Source organism: Vulpes lagopus, chromosome 19 (genome assembly GCF_018345385.1).
Source record: "Vulpes lagopus strain Blue_001 chromosome 19, ASM1834538v1, whole genome shotgun sequence".
Taxonomy (NCBI): domain Eukaryota; kingdom Metazoa; phylum Chordata; class Mammalia; order Carnivora; family Canidae; genus Vulpes; species Vulpes lagopus.
Genome location: NC_054842.1, coordinates 13,223,277 through 13,246,274, shown reverse-complemented (window position 1 = coordinate 13,246,274; position 22,998 = coordinate 13,223,277). Strand labels below are relative to the sequence as shown.

The 22,998-nt window shown below is 42.2% G+C and overlaps 1 protein-coding gene across 3 annotated transcripts in view; it reads right to left on the bottom strand.

Moving 5' to 3' along the window:
• OSBPL10 (oxysterol binding protein like 10) overlaps positions 1–22,998 on the bottom strand; it is a 297,175-nt gene that overhangs the window by 57,746 nt on the left and 216,431 nt on the right. For all 3 annotated transcript variants that reach the window (XM_041734080.1, XM_041734078.1, XM_041734079.1), the window contains 2 exons: positions 16,189–16,399; positions 3,340–3,494 (listed from right to left, as the gene is read on the bottom strand). In XM_041734080.1, the coding sequence (XP_041590014.1) occupies positions 3,340–3,494; positions 16,189–16,399 (366 nt within the window). The remainder of the gene's footprint in view (positions 1–3,339; positions 3,495–16,188; positions 16,400–22,998) is intronic.

Below are 22,998 nucleotides of genomic sequence, written 5' to 3'. Positions count from 1 at the left end.
GCACAGAAGCTCCCACACCTTCCCCATGCATCTCTTCCATCTGTTCCTGAATTATAAGCTTTTATAATAAACTGGTACATGTTTCTCTGAGTTCTGTGAGCCACTCTGACAAATTATTCAAACCCACGGAGAGGGATGTGAGAACCTCTGATCTATAGCCAGTTGGTCAGAAGCACAGGTGGCCTGGACTTGTGATTGGCTGAAGGTGGGGCGGGGGTGGGGGGGACAAGACAGTCTTGTGGGTCTGAGCCCTTAATCTGCAGGATCTGAAGCTCTCCACAGGTAGACAATGTTGGAGTTGAATTGAATTGCAGGATGCCTGGTCTGTGTCCAGTGAACTGGATTGAGTTAACTATTTGGTGGTATTAAAACACACATCCAGGGGCACCTGGGTGGCTCAGTGGTTGAGCATCTGCCTTGCCTCAGAGTTTGACCTCGGATCCTGGGATTGAGCTCTACATCGTGCTCCTTGCGAGGAGCCTGCTTCTCCCTCTGCCTCTCTCTGTGTATCTCTCATGAACAAATAAATAAAATCTTTTTTAAAAAATCTTTTTATTTTATTTTTTTTAAAGATTTTATTTATTTATTCATGAGAGACAGAGAGAGAGAGAGAGAGAGAGAGAGAGAGAGACAGGCAGAGGGAGAAGCAGGCTCCATGCAGGGAACCTGTTGTGGGACTCAATCCCGGGACTCCAGGATCACGCCCTGGGCTGAAGGCAGGTGCTTAACCGCTGAGCCACCCAGGGATCCCCTAAAAAATATTTTTAAATAAATTAAACACTCATCCATGGGAGCGAGGTACACCTTTTATACCCTAATTATTGCCTCTAAAGACTTAACACAATCAAAGCAACAACCTAGAAAAAAATGGTTTACTCAATTAAAGTACCATAGTAACCACAATCCTGAATTTCCCTGGTGATCATTTACATAATAACTCTATTCTCTATATCAAAGGGTTAAGGAACATTCTCATAAGAAATTTTCAGCTTCTCATAATCTCACTTCATTTCTTCTTGGGTCATTTCTCCAAATTGTACAAAAAGGAGGCAATGAAAACATTTTCCTTTTCCTGACAGGAAAACTATTGGGTCAATATTGCTAGCTTCTTCCATCCTTCAGACAAAAGAAAAAGAGAGAGAGAGAGAGAGAAGAGAAAAGAAAAAGTGACAAAGCACAATGTCCTACAGCAAAAATAGTATCCAACCAACCTTAGTTGTGAGGGTTGTGAGAATCATCTACCAGAGCTGTCCCTGGAAAAAAAATGAAAGGAGTCTCGAACTCTCCCTTCTCAGAAAACCATCAAAACATCATCATGCCCCATAAGTCCTCACCGCCTCGAGCAAGGACTTAACCCACCAATACATGACACTTCTCTGACCAGAACAAAGGTAATACAACAACTAGAAACTAATGGTGTTCCTAACATATGGGGGGGAAAAAGGTCTCCCTCGTTCTTCCCCTTCAAAGTATTTTTAAAAAGTTGAACTTGGGAGCTAGTTCTTCTCGTGAACAATTATATACTCTTCTGCTGATACTGGTGACTGGTCAGGCCTGGGAGGGGGGCGGGGAGTGGGGGAGCGGGGCAGCAATTTTAAGTAAAAAGGACAGACCTGGGGACGCCTGGGTGGCTCAGTGGTTGAGCATTTGTTTGCCTTCGGCTCAGATCATGATCCCAGGGTTCTGGGATTGAGTCCCACACCGGGTTCCCCTCAGGGAGCCTGCTTCTCCCTCTGCTTGTGTCTCTGCCCCTCTCTCTGTGTCTCTCATGAGTAAATAAAAAACCTTTAAAAAAAAAAAAAAAAAACCAAGGACAGATCTGGCCTCTCAAGCTTCATTGCTATAGAAAGCACTCTCAGAAAAAAAAAAAAAAAAAAAAAGAAAGCACTCTCAGGGAAAAGCAGAAGAAACAGGAAGGAGGATTCACAGAATGGGGAAGACCACCGGCCCTAATAAGTATGCTTATTAGGTTATGGCTGCTGTTAGGTTTTGCCCAAGAATGCTGCTGGGAAGGAAACCTTGAAAAATTGTTACCAAAGACCTAATAACTTCCTTCCCTATCCTTAATTTTTTCCTAGAGCGAGACCTTAAATATATTTATAATGACATGAACCCCCACAGGTTCTTTGCCAGGGAAATGATGGACAGTATAGTTTTCAACCTTTCAGCAGCCTGAAATGCCACCTCACCCAAGGCTCTCAAAAGAACACTAGGACGGCAGGGCTCCCACCATTTACTCCATTGCCAACTTACTTCCCAGTTGACCTTACGTATCAGCTGCCAAGTGTCTTCAACCTGAAACTCATGGTACAGGTAAAGGAAAGTGCCTTGGAGAATCTCAACATCCTTTGTTCGTTTCATACCCTGCGAAGACACCTTATAGATGCTATGAAATATTTGTAGGCAGGCTGATCCTGTCTCATAAGAGCCAAGCTACTGAGTTCCTGTTCCAGAATATCATCATGTGAAGCTTGGAAAACATTTTCAATCGATGACCAAGACCTTTGATCCAAGAAGCTGCCTTGGGGCTCTCAACCATCCTCAACAGATTTATTTTACGAGGGCCCTACATTTCTCAGGCTAAGGGACTTTAGTCAGCATTAAGTACAACCTTTAACACATCTTTGGGTACATCCCAGCCCAGTTCACAAGGGCACGTCGATAGACTGTGTGCATCAAAAGAAAAATGGAAAACAAGTCCCCTTGAGGCACAAAGTAAAATCAACAAAAGGAAACGCTGCGTTTGGCTTCCTTCGAGCTGCCACTTCAAAGCATGGTTAGTCAGGAGAGTCGTGTGGGCAGGGACAGTCCACGGAGCCTGCCGAGGCAGGGCAGCTGCCCCCTGCAGCCGGCGGCGGGTGGGGGACGCCCAGGAGTCTCAGCCACTGCCCGGGGGACGCTGGCCTGGTTCTGGAGCATGCAGGGGTCGAGCATGTGAGGCGGGAGCTGATGTTAGCACGAACCACATGAAGAAGCCATTATTCAGGGGAGCGACATAATATATTGTAACTGCTCCCATCATGTCAACAGGCATCATTTTAATGGGTGCATTTGAATTTCTCCCACTTGAAGTTAAAATGACTCCCATTTCAATGAAAATAGGAGCTTCCTCATTGGTAGGATCACATTTCACCCACGGCAGCTGCCAGACACAAGAACAGAAGTGCCAGGCGTGCACAGAGCTGATTTTTTGTCTCTCTCCAGGCAATGCTTCCATTTTATAATTTGTCTCCTCTTAAAACAAAGAGATGAGCAAGTTACAAATATAATTACTACATTTCTGAACAAGCGAGAACACAAGCCACACAAGTGCTAAGAGAGAACTAACGGCTCGCTTACCTCTGGCTCGGGCTGCAAGCTTTGCTCATCTTCAGTGGAGTTTGGTAAAATCGCCCAGGTTATGTTGGCACTGGCTGATGGCAAAGAGCCAAGTGTCCCATTTTTCAGCTGCTCTGTGGAATGTGACTTGGGCCCGTGCCATCCCAGGATGTTCTCTGCAATAAAGACCTAGAATGATGCCAAGTATTTTCCAATTTAAACATTTACAGCTCAAGAAATATTAGTACCTCACTATATATGGAGATGGACGTGAAATGGGCCCAGTTTGAAGTGGATGGTGGTAAATTTAAGTGGGCTTGTTCTGAATGAGGTTCCCAAGTGTAGATATGGATCTATTTATAAACTAGTTTCTGTGTAATGGCAGTCAGAATCACTATGGGCTATTTCTTTCCCCATCCTTGGCACCGCCACCACCCCCAATCAAAAAAAAAAAAATCGCATTCACCAAAGCCAGATTTTCTTAAAAGTGTTTTTCTTAAGTTTTTTTAAAGAAAAAATATTTATATGAAAATATAAATAAAATTAATGAAATAAAAAATGAAAATATAAATATAATTAAAACATTATAATAAGTCAAATTTGATCAACAATGGGGTGCTCAAATTGTGACTTTTGGGATTTTTTTTTTAGATTTTATTTATTTATTTGGGGGAGAGAGAGAGAGAAATAGAGAAAGCACAAGCGAGAAGAAGGGACAGAGGGAGAGGGAGAAGTAGACTCCCCATGGAGTAGGGAGCCCAACTTGGGACTCGATCCTGGGACCCCAAGATCACGACCTGAGCTGAAGGGAAATGCCCAACCGACTGAGCCACCCGGTGCCCCTCAAACTGTGGTATAAATTACAGTTGACATTATGATCACAATTCTGAAAAGTTGCCTGCACCACGTGGCCCCCACCTCTGCCAGGAGATATGGCTGCTGTGGGAAAAGTCAGGAAGCCCCATCACTAAAGACAGGTGCTCATTCCATTCTAGCAAGAAAAATTTTTATAAACATCAGTCTGATAAACCAAAAGCATGTTTCTAATCATCCCTCAACCCTTAGGGGAAATACTTTTTTTTTTAACTCTATTAAAATTTATTTTAGGAGTTAGGTATTATTATGAAATATCTATATATGTTCACTAGTGGGGACAGGAGTAATCACAAGGAATTCCATTACCAATTCCACCATTAGAATAACAAACTCAATTGCCCCCACCCCAGACTCGGTTCTCCATCTAAAAACAGGAATAAGGGATGAAAAAAAGGGAGGCTGTAGTGGATACGGCCTTACATGAACTGGAACTCAACCTTGCAGGGTCTCTAAAGTTCCATCAGTAAGGTAATCATATCCATTAAGCCTTTTCTTTTTTTTTTTAATTTTTAAAATTTTTATTTATTTATGGGAAACACAGAGAGGGAGAGGGAGAGACATAGGCAGAGGGAGAAGCAGGCTCCATGCAGGAAGCCCGATGAGGGATTGGATCCCGGGACTCCGGGATCACACCCTGAGTCAAAGGCAGATGCTCAACCGCTGAACCACCCAGGTGTCCCTTCATTAGCCTTTTCATTATTGTTACTCAAAGAAAAATCTACAAGTATCCCAGAATTTTGGCACCATGAGAGACTCTGGTTGATGGAAACAAAATAACAGACGCAGAGGAAAAAGCTGTGTATGTCAATGTGTCAGTGTGTATGGTACTATCAACATAAGCATATTTTCAGGCAGAAATTTTCTTAAAAAAACATCAGGTGTTCAGACATCTGGATGGTTCAGTTGGTTAAATGTCTGCCTTCAGCTCATGTCGTGACCTCAGGATCCTGAGATTGAGCCCACATCAGGCTCTCTGCACAGTGGGGAGTCTGCTTCTCCCTCTCTCTCTGTGCCCTCCCCCCTCCACCTCCATCTCAAATAAATAAATAATCTTTCTTTAAAAAAATATTTTATTTATTCATGAGAGACAGAGAGAGAGAGAGAGAGGCAGAGACACAGGCAGAGGGAGAAGCAGGCTCCCTGTGGGGAGCGTGACGCAGTACTCATCCCAGGTCCCTGGGATCACGCCCTGAGCCAAAGGCAAATGCTCAACCACTGAGCCACCCAGGTACCCATTACAAACAAATAATTGAAAGAAAGAAAAGAAAGAAAAGAAAAGAAAAGAAAAGAAAAGAAAAGAAAAGAAAAGAAAAGAAAAGAAAAGAAAAGAAAAGAAAAGAAAGAAAGAAAGAAAGAAAGAAAGAAAGTAAAAACACAAAAGAAGTGTTAGATCACATAGCTGTGGCTGAAAAGTCTCAAGTGGCTTCTCACGACAGTTGGAATAGCTGCCTGGCTTGCATGACTTCCTGGTCTTACTTCCCCTTCTCCTCACTGCTCACTGTGCTCAAGTCACGCTGGTAGTTTTTCCATTCTTCAAGTGATCCAAGTTTGTTACAGTCAAGAGCCTTCACACGTGCCGTTCTTTCTGCTCAGAATGCCACCCTTCCAGTTCTTCTGCGTGGGGGAGAGGTCTCCTGCATAAATCCAGGGGTTGCCTCAAATATCCCTTGTTCAGAGAAGCCCCCTGGGACCTCCTCAGCCAAGGCATTGCCACAAAGGCGCTCTCGGTCCCATCAGTCAGTTTATGGTCTTCACAGCACTCAGCGCTATCTGAACTCACCCTGTTCATGTGTTGGTCTATTGTGTTTCTGTCCTCCCTAGAAGATCTGCTCCTCTAGCAAAGACAATACTGCCCTTGCTCATGGCTGGATGTCCAGAAACTAGAATATGGCCTGGCAAAGAGTATGCACTCAATAAATCTGTGCCAAAATGAATGAATATTACAATTTTCATAGACAGTAAATTTCAAAAGGAACCTGCATTTTACAATCTCCTAAAAGTTAAGAACTAAGAAATGGCAAAAAGGGAGACAGAAATCAGAATGGATGGTGGTTGCAAGGGGCTGGGGGCGTGGGAAGCTAATGTTTAATGGGTATGGAGTTTATTTCACCAGATAGAGTTCTAGAAGTGGGTTACACAACAATATGAATGTCCTCAACACTCTACTGGGCTATATACTTAAAAATGGTTAAGACAGTAAATGTTTTAATATGTGCGCTTTACCGATTTTTTTAATGGCAAAATGGCATCTGTGTTATCAGTTCTTGATGTCATTTTTCAAAAAGGTGAAAACTCACAATACTAAGAACCAAAGGCTGAAAGATCAGCTTAAGACCAGACTTGGGACGAATCCCATAAATAATAAGGCAGATGGGGCTGGAATAAGAAAAACCAACTCAAGCTTTAAGACATCATAATCTGCCCTGAGAAAGGCAGAAAGAGACTTCATACACCTGTCCTGCTGACCAACAGCTTCTTGGGGACTGAGAGTTGGATTTAGATCTTAAATACTAGACAGCTATCTCATCAGTACAGGAGTATTACTCAAAAAAAAAAAATACACACACACACACACACATATATAAAACACAAGTAGTAAATTTCCTCTAGAATAATTAGGAAAGCTTAAAAAGCACTAAGAAAAAAAAAAGAGATCTGCTTGCCTAGGCAATCAAGACATGCTTCCTCCATGACTCCCACACTTCAACCCTGTCCCTCCCTCCCCTCTATACCACCATCATTTAGAGATGATAATCTGGGAGACAATGAGGCAGGTGTAGAGTCCCTAGGCAATGACAGATCACAATCAGCAACAGACAGGCCAGGACAGGAAGAGGGAAGGTAGCAATGCATGCTGGGGAATGTAGTTCTCTATACTCTAAGGATTGAGCCTATCAAAGAACCAGTGAGTGAGGACTAGAAAGAAGACCATGCTAGACCAATCCAGGTGCTCTCATAAATGATCACTTAATTTGAAAGTCTGCATAGGCCTGCCTCATTTGAGGATAAAGAAGAAAAATTCTAACAGTAAAAGAGAAGGATTGTATAGAGTTTGGGAAACAAAATGGAATCCTCAGAAGGCTTATAAGAACTATACATCTCTGATATTTCTAAAGTAAGCACAGAAAACATCAAGAAAGGTATATCATCAGCACAGCACAAAGTAAAGCAGCCTCTATGAAACAAGAACAGAAATATGGAGAGAAAAACAGAGGTGAAAAAGGAAATAAATACATCAAAGAATTATCATGAGGGAAGTGAATCAGCATTAGTAGAGTTAAAATTAACACTGAAAACAGGAAAAGGAATCAGCACTGTAGAAACTCAAGTAAACAGCATTTAAAGATAGGGAAGTTCTGCCAAGGTACAGTTGTAAAGAACACAAAGACAACAGTGAGACAGAAGAAAATGCAAAAGGGGTGCCTGGGTGGCTCAGTCAGTTAAGCATCCAACTCTTGACTTTGGCACAGGTCATGATCTCCGTGTGGTGGTATCAAGCCCTGCATCAGGCTCCACGCTCAGTGGGGAGTCTACTAAAAATACTCTCTCCCTCTCTTTGCCCCTCCCTGGCTTGTGTGCATACTCTCTCTCTCTCTCTCTCTCTCTGAGAATGCAAAAGATGTACAACAGAGATTCAAGAGACCCTGATGGACAAAGATGAGGTCAATGGAACAGAAACAACAAATAATGACAGAAGAAATAGCCCAAGTGGAAGAGCTGTGCATGCTGCTGATAGAGTCCACCACATTCCAGCAAAGACAATGGGAAAAGACACATCTAGGCACAGCTTGGCAATCTTTTTTCAGGCTTTCCATTGCTGAAATTTCAAATTCATATGAAAGTAGAATATAATGAATGCCTAGCTCATAGAGTTTGGCAATGTTTTTAAATAACAAAATTAAGAGAATATCTTTCCAATCATTTAAAGCAGAAAAGTTAGACTTGCCTTAAAGGAAAACAAACTAATTTTGAATTTTGCTACAAAACACTAGATATCAGAAGGTGAACAGGTGAAGAGAGGAAGGCAAATAAAAGTCTATAGGTTTGGGGTGGGGAGAGAGGCCACGGGATAATGCTGTCTGCAGCAAAATTATTTTGCTCTACTAAAAAGAGTCAACATTGTTTGAGCTTTTGGGAGGTGCCAAGGATTATTGCACGCAACTTACATATGTTAACTCATCTACTCCTTAAAACAACCCATGAGGTAGGTCATACTGTTATGCCTATTTGACAGAAAAAGAAATAAAGATGCAAATAGCCAGCTGGTAGTAGAATCAAGATTAAAACAGAGACAGCCTGGTTCTTGAGCCCGGACTCTTAAACTCTACACACTATGTTTTCCTAGAGCAGAGGAAGAGAACTCAGAAAAGTTTCCACCTTCTGTGGGAAGAAACTACTTGAGGACATGTACCAAATTATGAAGAAAAGAAGCAGAATCAGGAACTCAAGACTGGAAAAGTCGTGCATTAAAAGGACTGGCAGGAAATGAATGAATGAATGAATGAATGAATGAATGAATGAATGAATGGACTGGCAGGGCAGTCCAGGTGGCTCAGCGGTTTGGCACTGCCTTCAGTCCAGGGCATGATCCTGGAGTCCCGGGATGGAGTCCCACATCGGGCTCCCTGCATGGAGCCTGCTTCTTCCTCTGCCTGTGTCTCTGCCTCTCTCTCTCTCTCTCTCTCTCTCTCTCTGTGTCTCCCATGAGTAAATAAATAAAATCTTTAAAAAAAAAAGGGGGGGGGTACTGGCAGTGTGCACTTTACCCAATTAAATGCAGAGCTGGGGTGAGGGGAAGTAAAAAGTATACTCCTCCTGGGTATAAATTTTAAAGTGGCACCAAGACACTCAGTCATCAAGATAAATGACATTTTCACACAATATTTTTAAAGCCAAAATTAACAGAAAAAGTCTTGCAAGACTCAGTCTCCCTTGCTTCACTGTGCTGAATCCTTGTCTTAATTTAAAATTTGGTATTTCATTCATCCTGGATTATTTCTGCATTACTTTTGGTTTAAAAACACTTCATAAAAGCATCATTCATCTTAATTACTTTGGCACCCCTTAAATTTGTGTTCACAGTGAGTGTCTCACACAACTCACCCCACTCCCAGGCCTGGTAGTGAACTGACATAATTTTTCTAAACATGGCTACATGACTGAATATTAAATCAAAATTATTTTAAAGATATTTAATCATTCTCACATTAAATATTAAGTTAATATTAAAATAGTAACAATAGCCCCCATATTATACTATCAAAAGTTGGGAAGCATATCAAAGTAACAGGAAATTAAAGTATGCTGAGTTTTCATCATTAAAGGAGACAGTCAAAAGGAAGTGTCATTCTTGACTTTGATTATTAGAAAACCATAGGTTAATAAGCCTGTTTATTATAGCATTATTTACAATATCCAAATTATGGAAGCAGCCCAAGTGCCTATCCATAGGTGAACGGATAAAGATGATGTGGTATATATCACACAATGGAATATTACCCAGCCATAAAAATGAATGAAATCTTGCCATTTGCAAAAATACAGAAGGAGCTGGAGAGCATAATGCTAAATTAGTCAGTCAGAGAAAGACAAATACCATATGATTTCACTCATATGTGGAATTTAAGAAACAAATGACAAGACAAATGAGCATAAAAAAAAGAGAGAAAAAAATATAGGTTAAAGAATGCTTATGATAAACATAATGTAGAGGCGCTCAGGGGGCTCGGTCAATTAAGCATCTGACTCTTCGTTTTTACTCGGGTCATGATCTCAGGGTCATGGGATTGAGTCCCAAATCAGGCTCTGTGTTCAGATGGAGTCTACTTGTCCCTCTCTTCCTCCTCCCCACCACACTCTTTAAAATAAAGAAGTAAAACTGAAGGGAATCCCTGGGTGGCTTAGCGGTTTAGCTCCTGCCTTTGGCCCAGGGCCTGATCCTGGAGTCCCAGGATTGAGTCCCACATCAGGCTCCCTGCATGGAGCCTGCTTCTCCCTCTGCCTGTGTCTCTGCCTCTCTCTCTCTCTCTCTCATGAATAAAAATTTTTTTTAAAAAAGTTAAGCTTAAAAAAAACACAACCAAAAACATAATGTAACATTCTTAGAATTTATATACATACTTTTCCCAAAACACTAAAGACGGTGAGTCAAGGAAGTACCACTTATGTAGCAAAATAAAGAGAAAACAAGAAAAGCCACATGGAAGTAGAAAAACAAAAAGTATAAAGGACCCTACCAGAAAAACAAACACCAGTTTAAAGACATAAACAAATGAACTACATTACTCTATTGAAAGACTGTGTCCTAAAACAAAACACAAGTCTAGACCATATTTCCTTAATTCTAAGACATGCCCATTTTGCATTCCCACATCTGGGGAACAAGTTTGTGCTAGTGTCAACGGTGTGTCAGATTTCATTGGCCTTCCTTCATGGCAGCAGAGAAGATAATGGTGTATTTGCTACAGATGGCGCTTGACAGTTGAGAACATATGCCGCACCTATAGAAAGTGACTCAAGAAAGGTCTCAAGTAGGAAGATGGTCAAAAACAGACCAAGACGTACAAATGAAAGGACAGCTGGGAACAAATATTACCTCGTGGCTGCTGACCAACTGTCAACTCAAGTAGCCAGAGATCCACAAGTTTTCTTTCCCTCTGGGTACACCCAAACACTCACGAGTAGGGAGACCACGGAGGATGACACAACAGAAGAGAACAGGAAGGTGAAGGGTGGTCCACCAAATGGTAAATCCAGTCCCGAAGACAGGCTTTTTGACACACAGCTGTGCTCCTCACATGACACACCATAGTAGACAGAACGACACAGGGAACAAGGAAAGCAACTATAAATGTCCTAGTTTCCCAAACCATATAGAAGCAGAAAGAATGCAACAGTAGATTTAACTGTGGGCTTTCAGACTGGACTGTGAAACTGTTTTCATCTGTCCTTGGCCTCCAGTTCAGCCTTGCTGAGAGTGCTGAGAACTGCAGTTCCCATGATGAGGGCTAAGAGGCTCTGCCCAGAACCAGTGACAGGTGAAGCACCTGTCCCTCTGCCTGCAACACAGGGAATTCGTGCCTCCTCTGCTCGGCAAACCTAAAAGCGTTTTCCAAACTAGAGTAAGATTGATATTTACAAATGTGAAGACAACAGAAGCTACGTCTACATTTACGATGGAAAGCTACGATGTTAGCATCTGACTGCTTTCTTTAGGGAGAATGTGCCACTCAAAATCTCCAGTTGGATAGTTGTAGCAACAACAGCAACAACAACAACAACAACAAAAATCCACCCACCTGAAATATTCCACAATGCCAGTTTTTCTTTTTTTCTCCAACATGCTATTTTTGGAGGAATCTTCACATTTCTATCTTGCCTCTCACCCACAAAATGAGGGAAGGTTGCTGACATGGGGCACGTTCTCAGCAGAAGCAGAATGTGTCAGGAAAGAAGGTGGAAGAGAGAGAGACAACAAAGTGGAAAGAGAAGAGCATGGAGGTCTGAAGGCATCGCTGTCGCAGCACAGCAGAAGGAAGGAGGCCACCAGCTAGAGAGGCCACGAAGGCCTTAGGACAGGCTCGCCTATTTACCCTTTTTTGCCAAACCCCAAAACAGAAAGGTCAGGGCAACTGGCTTACTGACCAGCAAAATAAAAGGCCTCACAAATCTTCTAAGAGAATGAAAAAGTTATTGGAAGGACAAGTTAAAAAAAGCACTCTAACTCTGCCCTGCTTCTCCTCTCTCCAAATACACATCTCTTCATCTCTTGTCCTGATATATGTCCAAGGGCGCATGCATGGGTCACCCACTGTAAATCCCCAAGGTTCCACTGTCACTCATTCTGGCAGCTCTGATGCCCATGTTTCTCCCTGACATGGCTTGCACCAACCATGCTGTCAGCATCCAGCTCTTACCTGGCACTAGAATGTATTTGTCTGGTTATAGGTGTCTGCTCTGACTTTGAACCATGCTCCCTGGATCAAGACCGAAAAGCAAGGAATGAGCCAGGAGCGCTGCCGACGGAGTGCTCTGCATCCCAAACTACTCAAGAGGTCCAATTTCTCTCCCACACTGGCAACTCACCTGAAGCCCCAACCCTCAAGTAGTTCAGCCTTTTTCCAATTGCGAGTGAAATCCTGCCTGTCTCTCCAAGTAGAGTCAGAGGCACGCATCTAGACTGGGGAGAACAGATGCCTACCTGCCCCCATCAATCGTTTGCCTCCATCAAGCCATTCAAGTGGATTCAGTAGTCCCCAAGATCAGAACTACAGAAGCCTTGGCCAAAAGGGCCAAGTTACTTTATTAATCTGAATTACAAACTTCTCCATAAATGGAAATTAAATGAAACATTTCAGGCCACTATATCTTAGAGATTAACATCCAAGACAGGTCTAGGAGTCCAAAATGCATACATGGTAGGCAGATGAATACTGAAGTATTTTTGGATTTCAGTTCAGTGGCTCCCTTGCTTGAGATGAAAAGAGCATTAAGGAGCAACATTTACAGACAAAGGCTCCAAGGCCAACATATTCCCCAGAAGATACAATGAAATGCTATGGAAGATGAAATGCTACAAGCCACAAATTAATTTTTGATTCAGAAAAGGGGCGGAAGAAATAAAATGATGCAAGGGGCAGAAAGCAAAGAGGTCTGAAGCCAGAACAATGTGAGTGGATATTTAGTATGCTGCGGGTAATCTGTGCCTCCCTGCCCATCGAACATTTAAAGGAAATCCTGATAGAGTGTCACTCTAATGAGATTCTGATTTCCATCAACCCAGGCTGGCACTCCTTAGACATAACCATTATGTTTTTATCAGTGGGAGTCAGGCTTCTATAACTGCTATCAACTTCAAGAGCCCTGTGATTCTAAACAAAGGTATTTTGTGGTGACACTCCCCCAGTTATCACATTTCCCTATTCTGCTAGCTTGAAATTCTGGAATTCCATTTTAACTGCAGGCAAGTATGATGTTTTGGATGCAGCAAGTAATTCATCTTTTCCCTCACCATGTGCCAGAGATTGCAGAATGTTTTAGAATTCAAGGGGCTGTTATATGAAATATTTTTTAAGAGGGTTAAAAGTTAAAAGAAGAAAACAAAATAATCTTTGTGATGCTTCATGCTCTCTCTATCCTCCAACCTTCAGCTAAGTTCTTTGATAAAAATGGTTAAAAGGAGGGGAGGGGATGAGGGTGGGTGAAGGTGAAGGGGATTAAAAGATACAAACTTCCACTTATAAAATAAATAGGTCACAGGGAGGAAAAGTATAACACTGGGAATACAGTCAATAATATTATAATGCACTTAGGGGCACCTGGGTGGCACAATCCATTAAGCTTCCAACTCTTGGTTTTGGCTCAGGTCATGATCTCAGAGTCATGAGATCGAGCCCCACATCAGGCTCCAAGCTCAGCATAGAGTCTGCTTGAGATTCTCTCTTCCTCTCCCTCTGCCCCTCCCACTCGTGCTCTCTCAAATAAATAAATCTTCTAAAATAATATTTTAATACATTTATTGTGGTGAGCATTTCATAATGTATGAAATTCAAAATGCTGAATGACTATGTTGGACAACTGAAACTAATTTATTATAGGTTAAACTATACTTCAATTAAAAATGAGGAGAGAAGTAGAGAACAATAGGGATTCATAAGTTTGCTATCACTGGAGGAATATGTTTTTAATATGGATATAAGATAGTATAAAAACAATCAAAAAAAGTAGCTAAAAGCAAGGGAGGATTGACAGTCAAATGGGGTAGGACTGTGGGACGGGACAGTGACTGTAGGAGGTAACACTGTACACAACATAACTTCAGGAATATTGCTTGATCCTCCCAGATAATTTCTATCTCAACCTGTCATCACATCTGAAATTCCACCTTGAGCTTTGTCCCTCTAAGCCATAAAAACACCAGAGACTCAATGAAAATCAGGAAAAAAATTAGAGATCTGCTAGAAACCAGCTCTGAAGAAAGATGTAAGAGATTCATCTTAAGAATAACAAAATGGTTCAGGTGTATATTTACCAGTGAAAGATTCTTGAATATGCCCAGTAGGTTGCAGAGGCCTGAAGTTAAGCTTTTTTATGGGCGAGACCCCGGGCATCATGAATAGCCCCAGTGTAGCTCAGAATCTGTGCCCAAGCTCCAATGGGGTCATTGAGACTCAGTCCAGATCTGAAAATGTCAAGGAGTCTCGTGAGGGCTTCAGCATCAGAGTTTCATTTTTTCAAGTTGAGAAGGAAGAGGACAGATAGAAGAGCAGATTTGGGGACCTTTATTCTGTGCTTGAATACACATGCATACATCTCCTAAGGGATCCTGCGCCAGAAACTTTTTCTTTTGTTATGAAGGACATTAATAGAGCAATTGGCAAATTTTAGTGAGGTCTGCAGATTAGGGAATAGGACTGTATTCGTGTTAATTTACTGATTTTGATCACTGTGCTGTCATTACATAGGAAACATTATATAAAGGACATGATGCAGTGTCTCCTTTTTTGCTAAGGAAAAACATACTGAAGCATATAAGAGTAAAGATATAGCATGTCTGCAATTTACTCTGAAGTGGTTAGAAAACTATAATATGCTTATAGAGAGAGAGAGAAGGGAGATGATGAAGCAAATGTCATAAAACATTACCATTTGGGGAATTTGGCGATGAAAAGATGACAATTTTTCATACTATTCTCGTGACTCTGCTAGAAGTCTGAAATTATTAAAATAAGGGAAAAAAGTAAAGAAAACAAAAGAAATACCTGCCAGTCAGACAACTGCAATGTGAGCAAAGCACTGTCCCTGTTCTGGATTGAACTGGTTGGTCTGTTCTGGATCAAACAACCCCAGGCAGAGGAAGGCATCTGCCATAAGAGGAAGCACCTGTCTCTCATCTCAGCTCTGTTGGGTGACTTTGGGTGAGTCATTTACTTGCTATAAGCCTCAGCATCTCATCTGAATGATGGGCATAGTGTCATCCAGTCTGTGAAGATTTCAGAAAAGGTGCAGCAAAGGCCAAACAGTGGCAGGATTGGAGCTCAGGAAATGAAGGTGGGTATGACATAATGAAACTTCTCTGGAAAACCAACATCCCTCTTAACCTCAATGCAACCAAAGGCCAAGAGGACTTGAAAAAAGCATGAAATACAGACTGTCACTCATAAGCTAGCTCTGCTTTCATCATCTAAGTTGTCTCGTTTCCTCATTAAGTGAACCCAGGGCAACAAAGCTCAAGGAGGCTTCTGCTGGGCTCTTCATTCTAACACTTTATAATTATATATGACATGAACAACCTCAAGCTATGTTCACCTTTATCACAGCATTTAATCCTCACGAATATCTTTGTATCTGCTTATTGACTGAACCCTCCTCCAAAAGGGTTGAGGCATCATAAGGTCATTATAAGGTTATTATCTCTACCTTCTTGATAAAGAGCTAGAAATGCTTCTGGTAGATATTCCAGAGAAATGCACACACAGGTCCAGGAGGAGGCCTGCAGGTGGATGCTCACTAAGCGACACAAGCAGGGCAGGGTACCGGAAGCAATGCAGGTGTCCCTCCTTCATCGGAGCATGGGGTAAATCACGGTGGACGCACATCACAGGAGCAGTTAGAAAAAAGGACCGCATAGCAAAGTATCTCAAAAAAAAAAAAAAAAAAAACCAGTATGGAGTGCAAAGTCACAAACGGAATGAGATACAGATCATGATGCCAGCAAGCCTAAAAGAATTTCCATAGTATGCATGTAAACATGTTAGTTAAATGTTTCATGGGATGTTATAGTTCTAACTGGTCAAAGAAACAGATATTCCACACTGGATAGAGAAGGAGGGAGGGACAAATGGAGAAACAGACGGAATAAAAAGATAGACAGATGGAAGGTGGTTAGATGGTGGACTTAAAGGAGGAAGGCCATGCAACAACACACCACACACACACACACCACACACACACACCAGAAACTCATTTGCATACATGCCCACTGGGCGGTCTCACCTGAGGCCCCTGGCTTGTGGCTGGGCTGGCCTGCATGGTGCACACTCTGCTGTAGCAGGTGCAGGCACTCCCCAAGGCAGCTGAGGGTTGCAGCGGAGGTAGCTTTCAGGAGCAGCAGATCCTGGTCCAAGGCAGTGAGGGGGCCGGAACCCGGCAGAGACTCAATGGCGTGCACAAGGTTCTTCTGCTGTCCTTCCACCTGGTTCATCATCTACAAAACGGGAAGACAGCAAGGAGGTGAGAGCGAACAGTCCTCCTTTCAAAAGGTTGGGTAGCAGCTCTTCAACCCGGGGGCTGGACAAGAGAGGAAGTGGGGAGAGAAAGCATTACCCTCTGGCTACGTCCCAGTGGTGGGAGAGTCAGTACACGCTAGTGCTTTGACAGTGCAGGCCTGGGGGGAGATCTAAGTGACATCTGCAGCTCTGATCACGAGAGCATTTTAGAATCACTGAGTTAAAAGGGCCCGTGAGGGCCATCTGCATTTATCACTTTACTGATCTTCTGAAGGCAAGTCAATAATAAATATGTTAAAGGTAGAAGTCTTTGGGATCGTCATTAAGGTTCTTTCTTTCCAAAAGGTTATCTGAGACAGTGGACGAACCCTGGCTTGGCCTCAGAGCTAGGCTAATTCCTTGCTCTTCCTCCAGCTCCAATGCCTATCTCCTTGGCAGTCTTTTTGAAGTTCAAGAAACAGAAGTGAAATTTCAGGCTGGCATTTCCATAAGTGAGATCACAGTGAAGCCAGCCACGAACTACTCCACCCCAAAGATGCTAAATCGGATGTGACTTTCCTAACACCGTGTGAGACACTAGGAGGAAGAGAAAACCCAGCAACTCTAGAGGCAGCCCTATGCCACAGCTGAAGCTACGATAACCCCAAAGAACCATTATTTGTGTGGCCTGGACTCACAATAAACCACAGTCTAACTGCATCTTTGAATTGATAAATCAAGAAGAAAGGATGTCAAGAACTAGAAAAGCACTTGACTGGTTAACTTGTGAGTTTCATGTCCCCTGTGTTCCACAACTTTCTAAACAAGATGATGCACATAGAGTATACATCTAGCAAAAACAGCTGCTCTGAGAAAGCAGGGTGCGGGGTTTGGGGGAGGCAAAGCAAACCGCCCGAGGTCCCAGGGCTGCTTGCCATGAGAGGCTGCAACCAGCTCCCGGTTTCTAGACTCTGGTCCACTGTTCTTTTAGCTCCCCACACAACCATCCTTAATTTGAGGCCATAACTCATGCTTTGTCACTGTCTTCCCCAGATGATCCTTGTTATCCTTACAATGTCACCAGGTGGGGAGAAGCAATAGTTCTGCAGGGACCACTGGACTTGGGACACAAAACTCATTCCACACTCAGCCTTATTTTCCTATTTCTTTTTGAAAACGGGTACCTGCTTTTTTCTGTCACTCTGTGTAGTTAACGGCTTTAAAAAAAAATAAAAGGAAAGGAAAAAAAAGCTCATCCATTGCAATCCTACTTATCAAAATAGGTACCATTACTTCAAAAGATCACTTTTTAAATCACTGCTAAGCCTATTGCACAGACAATAGGAACTGTCTTGGAACTGTCACCTCAATGTGCACACCAATCCTTTGGCCATGCAAATTATTTTTTGCAGATTACAAAGGTCATACCTGGCTATGCTGGCTCCTAAAAAAGTACCTGGGGCATAACACGAGCTCAACAGGTATTCATTTTTGCCTTCAGGTCTTTGCTTAAAAGTCACCTTCTCAGCAAAGCTTTCCAAACCACATTATTTAAAACTGTATTTCCCGTAGCACCCAGCTGGCTCAGTCTGTAGAGTGTGAGATTTGATCTCGGGGTTGTGAGTTCAAGCCCATGTTGAGTACAGAGATTACTTAAAAGCAAATCCTTAAAAAATAATTGTATCTCCAGCCCAACCCTTGGCACTCTTCTATCCTTCTTACTAATTTTTCTCCATAGCACTTACCACCTTCTAACCCAACTTATAATTTACTTATTGTGTTCATTTGTGCTAGTGAAAGCAGGGATCATCATAGCTGAGCTGTTTGCTGATATATCCCAAGTACAGGAAAATAGCTGTGAAATGAATAAATGAATTCTGTCTCACTCTTCTCTGAGGTGCAAAAGAACCGATTTTTGACATAAAGAGTACAGAAATCATTATACTCAATCAGCATAATATGGCTGAAGATTTATTAAAGGATAATACCTCCATTATCAGTTTAGGCTTACCCAGAAATACTGCCAACTGCTTAAATTTAACTTTGCACAAGATAAAATGTTTATGTATTCTTTGACAGTTCTATATATAGAACTAACAGAGAAAAGTGGATTTTGAGCTGTCATAGTCAACATTTCTGTAAATTCCCACCATAAAATCTTGTCCTAGAAACATGAGGTGTTGAAAGGGAAGAAGAAACCCTAATGAAGAAACATATAATATATTGTTCTTGACTATTATGGATGATACTGTAACGCTTAAAAGAAAAGGTGAGTGAAGCCAAGCCATTAACTATATAGGATACGCTTGTGTTTTACCAAAAAAAAAAAAAAAAAACAACAACAACTATATTCCAATTGTATAATACAGAATAAATATTTATTATTTTACAAGCATAAAATATTATGTAAATCTCTGGTAATAAAAAAAAAAAAAATCAGGGCAGCCCGGGTGGCTCAGCGGTTTAGCACCACCTTCAGCCCAGGGCGTGATCCTGGAGACCCGGGATCAAGTCCCACATCGGGCTCCTGCATGGAGCCTGCTTCTCCCTCTGCCTGTGTCTCTGCCTCTCTCTCTTTCCTCTCTGTGTATTCTCATGAATAAATAAATAAAATCTTAAAAAAGAATTGACTTACAGAATCCTCTACTCCATTACAACAGAGACATACCCAGAAATGGAATCTATGTATCTGCTCTCTGAAAAGTACTCAATATAATTGAGAGCTTCTTGTCAGTGCCAGAGGCAGGATGACCTGCTAGAGGGGGCACTTGAATTGGCAGTGGGGGTGGGGTGGGGTGGGGTGGGATTTGACAGTTACAGTGATTTGAGAACTTTAGGCACTGAGTGATGGCGGGGTGTAGGGGGTAGGAAGGGGGTAAGGATGCTAAATGCCCCACAGGCCAAGGCACAGTCTCCTAAAACAAGACCTATTTTGCTCAAAATGCCATATGCCAATACTGTCCCACTGAGTAACCCTATGCTAGAGCTTTAACCAGAAACTTGATGGATTTCAACATCTTTCTGGGTGAACTGAGCCTAGCACAGAGTTTGACACACAGCAGATGTTCCCTAAAGATTCATTTTCTCCCCTTTTGCTATGTGATGCAAAAACAGAACTATTGCATTTAATGACACAACTGATGTCACCTTCACTTGATGTTAGTTTCATCAGGCTCCAAAAGAAATTGAATGAACCCTCAAAGAAATGTGGGATTCCCTATCACAGTTATTACTGCTCTAACGTTTCTAAGGCTAGGAGGCACCAATGAAGGGTCTTTGTCAGACTTTGGAAGAACATGTGTTAGTTAGCTTTTTCCACAACTAATTTTAAATGAAGAGCACAAAGACAAACACGGCACTGAAAAGCCATATGCAACAGTAACAACAGCAAATCCTTAAAGCATTCCTTCTACCCTTGAAGGATCCTCCTTTAAAAAAAAAAAAAAAAAAAAAAAGTAGGCACCATGCCCAGCATAGAGCCTAACACCACACTTGAACTCATGACCCTGAGATCAACACCTGAGCCGAGATCAAGAGTCAGATGCTTAACCAACTGAGTGACCCAGGTGTACCAGCCACCCCTATCGAGCTTCCTATGGGCTTATCAACAGAAGAACAAAGCATGAATAAGCTCACCTGCTGCTACCAGCCTTTGAAAAAAGTTGAACCACTTACCTTTAATTAATGTGTTTTACATAAGAGCCGTTAACACTTTTTGTGAAATACATCAACATCATTTGTGGTCTTTAAAAACAAAATGCACAAGTTTCATTTCTTCCTGGCATTACAGAATCAGGGGCTTCACCATCTTATAATACAGGTGTGCAAAATAGGACCCCGAATGAAATTTCACCCCCGAAAATGTCAACTCTGAGGTTGCAAAATCAACCATATGTAGGTCACACTGAACTTCACAGATAAGCAAATGTCACAGGGAAGGGAAAAAAAAATCCTATGGCCCATTTTCACAGCACTAATAATGGTATATGTACTACAAAATCAAATCATAGGAGTTAAGGCTAATAAAATCAGTGGCTGCAGATTTTATTGCTTTATTTCTTTATTAAAGCTGTGTAAAAAGAGATTTCAAAAAAGTGGTAAGCAAACCTAGCTAAGAAAGTCTCTTCTAAAATAGGCTCAGGAGGCCATTAGGGAGGGACACCTGCGTGGCTCAGTGGGTTGAGTGTCTGCCTTCAACTCAGGGCGTGATTCTGGAGTTCTGGGATCAAGTTCCATATCGGGCTCCCTCTGGGGGAGCCTGTTTCCCCTTCTCCCTGTGTCTCTGCCTCTCGCTCTGTGCCTCTCATGAATAAATAAAATCTTTCCAAAAAAAAAAAAAAAAAGAGGAGGAATTTCCGCATGTCCTAGGAATCCTGAAGTTTTTTACTCGTTGGAAGCCCTCAGCCTGGACTTAACTCTTCTTCACCACGAAGACTGAATTATTGGCATTCTTCACTTCAAAAGGAGCCAATGAGATCTGATAAATTTCAACCCTTCGTTTGCATACTAACTCAACCAATCCCAGTGAACCTGGTTTCAATCCCTTTTTTGCAGAGGATCTGAATGAGAACTGCACTCATCCTTCTGCCTTTATAATTCCATCCTCTTTGCTCCCCTCAAAACAAGAGTCATGTTTCTACCTGGATTGTATCTCCCAAATTGCAGTTCTCATCACCCAAATAAATGCCTGCCGGCTTACATTTTTAATGAATTCTCTCTTGGTCGACAGCTGAAGGAATGGTAAAGACACTAAAACCTAATGACATCCAGCTCAACAGGCTCAAATCTGGCTAAGGGGAGACTTAAGTGGGCAGCAGGGGCCCAGGGGCTTCAGCTACAGCTGATTGCTTCAGACTTCTCAGAGCTGCAAACCTTGGAGCTGGTTTTGAGAGACACTGGAAAGGTCTAGTCCTGTCAGGCCACCAAATATCAATGAACACCAGTTCATCCATTAGTAATCAAAGGATCAGCATCGGGCACCTCTCGAGATGGACTCCTTATCTTAAAATCACCAATGCTGCTTGCTTAGTTGGCAAAGCCTCCTGGGCTCACAGATTCCTAGTACCTTCAGTAACTCAGTCTGTCAGGCTTGGAAGTAGACCAAACAATGTGATGCCAGCTTCAAGACGGCGTTGGTTTAGCACTTATCCTCCACTTGGTTAATTTCAGAAGCCACTTTTCTAGCTCCCCTGTGGGTCAGAGGTCAGTCCTTGGATGACTTAGGCATTTCACTTGGCCAAAGTCCTCAGCTAAGCTTAAAAGCTATGCTTTAGGCATCTTTACAAGCAATACACATACATACACACACACACACACACACACACACACACACACACACACGTGCGCAGCTTACTATCTCCCTTAACACATGTTTACCATTCCACTGCCCTCATTAGCATTACTCTAATATTCCAAGAGACTGCTACCCCAAAAATGGTTTGACAGCTCATTAGAGAAACTTTCTGAAATATCTATCAACTCTGTAGTGGAAACTATCAATAGCTTGTACCCTACAATCCTTTGAATGCCTTGCCTAACTGTTTACACCAATCCTGAACTGTTGTATCTTGATCTGTACCGAACCCTAATCAAGCCGTCGTGTTGTAAACCAAACATCAAATTCTCAAACTCGGACCTTGCTCTCCCCACTCAGAGACACTGACAATGCCCTGAGGATGTGGTGTTCTCCCTCAGAGTGGTAAAGGATAAAGCCATTTTTCTTTATTGATAGACGGTATTGTTGGTATTTGGAAAGCTGGCATTCCAGTCTCCAAAGACTTCCTCCAAATTCCTGAGTGTCAGGGCACAGTAAGTCTTGGCCTCACACCTGATCAATCTCTTCTTGCTGACTTTCCTACCTGACATCCAACCTTCCTCCAATATACCCTGAGCTATGTCTCTTGCTCCCTCTTGGCATAGCACCTGCCTGAAATGATGACCTACCATGAGTCTCCTTTAGGCAGGGTCTTGGGCCCCCTTGGGACACCTCTCTCTGTACTTCCAAATACAGCCCTAAACACCCTACGGACTCCCCCAAATTTCTCAAGTCTTATATGTGAGCAGAGAGAGAACAGAGAGTGGACAGATATTACCAAATCTACATCTCCCAGTAGAGTTAAGACAGCTGACAGTGGCAATAAGGGACAAAGATGAGTGGGAGGAAATGGGGTCCATCTCCAAAGCGGGGAGGCTCCTGGCTACAGGATGAGGTTACAAACTAAGAACATTACAAACCACAGGATAAGAATGGAGACACTAAGGTTAAAGAACATAATGCGTTATAATACAAACCAAGGGAAACAAATAAAAAACCAAAACAAAAAGGAAAGAAGAATATATCTCTAAAAACCTGACCATTATGTCTTCAATGGCCTTGCCACGGGGGCTAGTAAACTTCTGTAAAAGGCCAGATAGTAAAATATTTTAGGGTTTTTGAGCCACTGGGTCTCTATGACAACCACTCAACTTTGTCACTAACAGCTTGAAAGCAGTCGGACCAGGTGAACACAAATGAGTGTGACTAGTTGTTCAAGTAAAACTAATGTTTGACTCATCTCAGTTTTGGCATCAGATAACTATTTTTCTCATTCAAATTGTG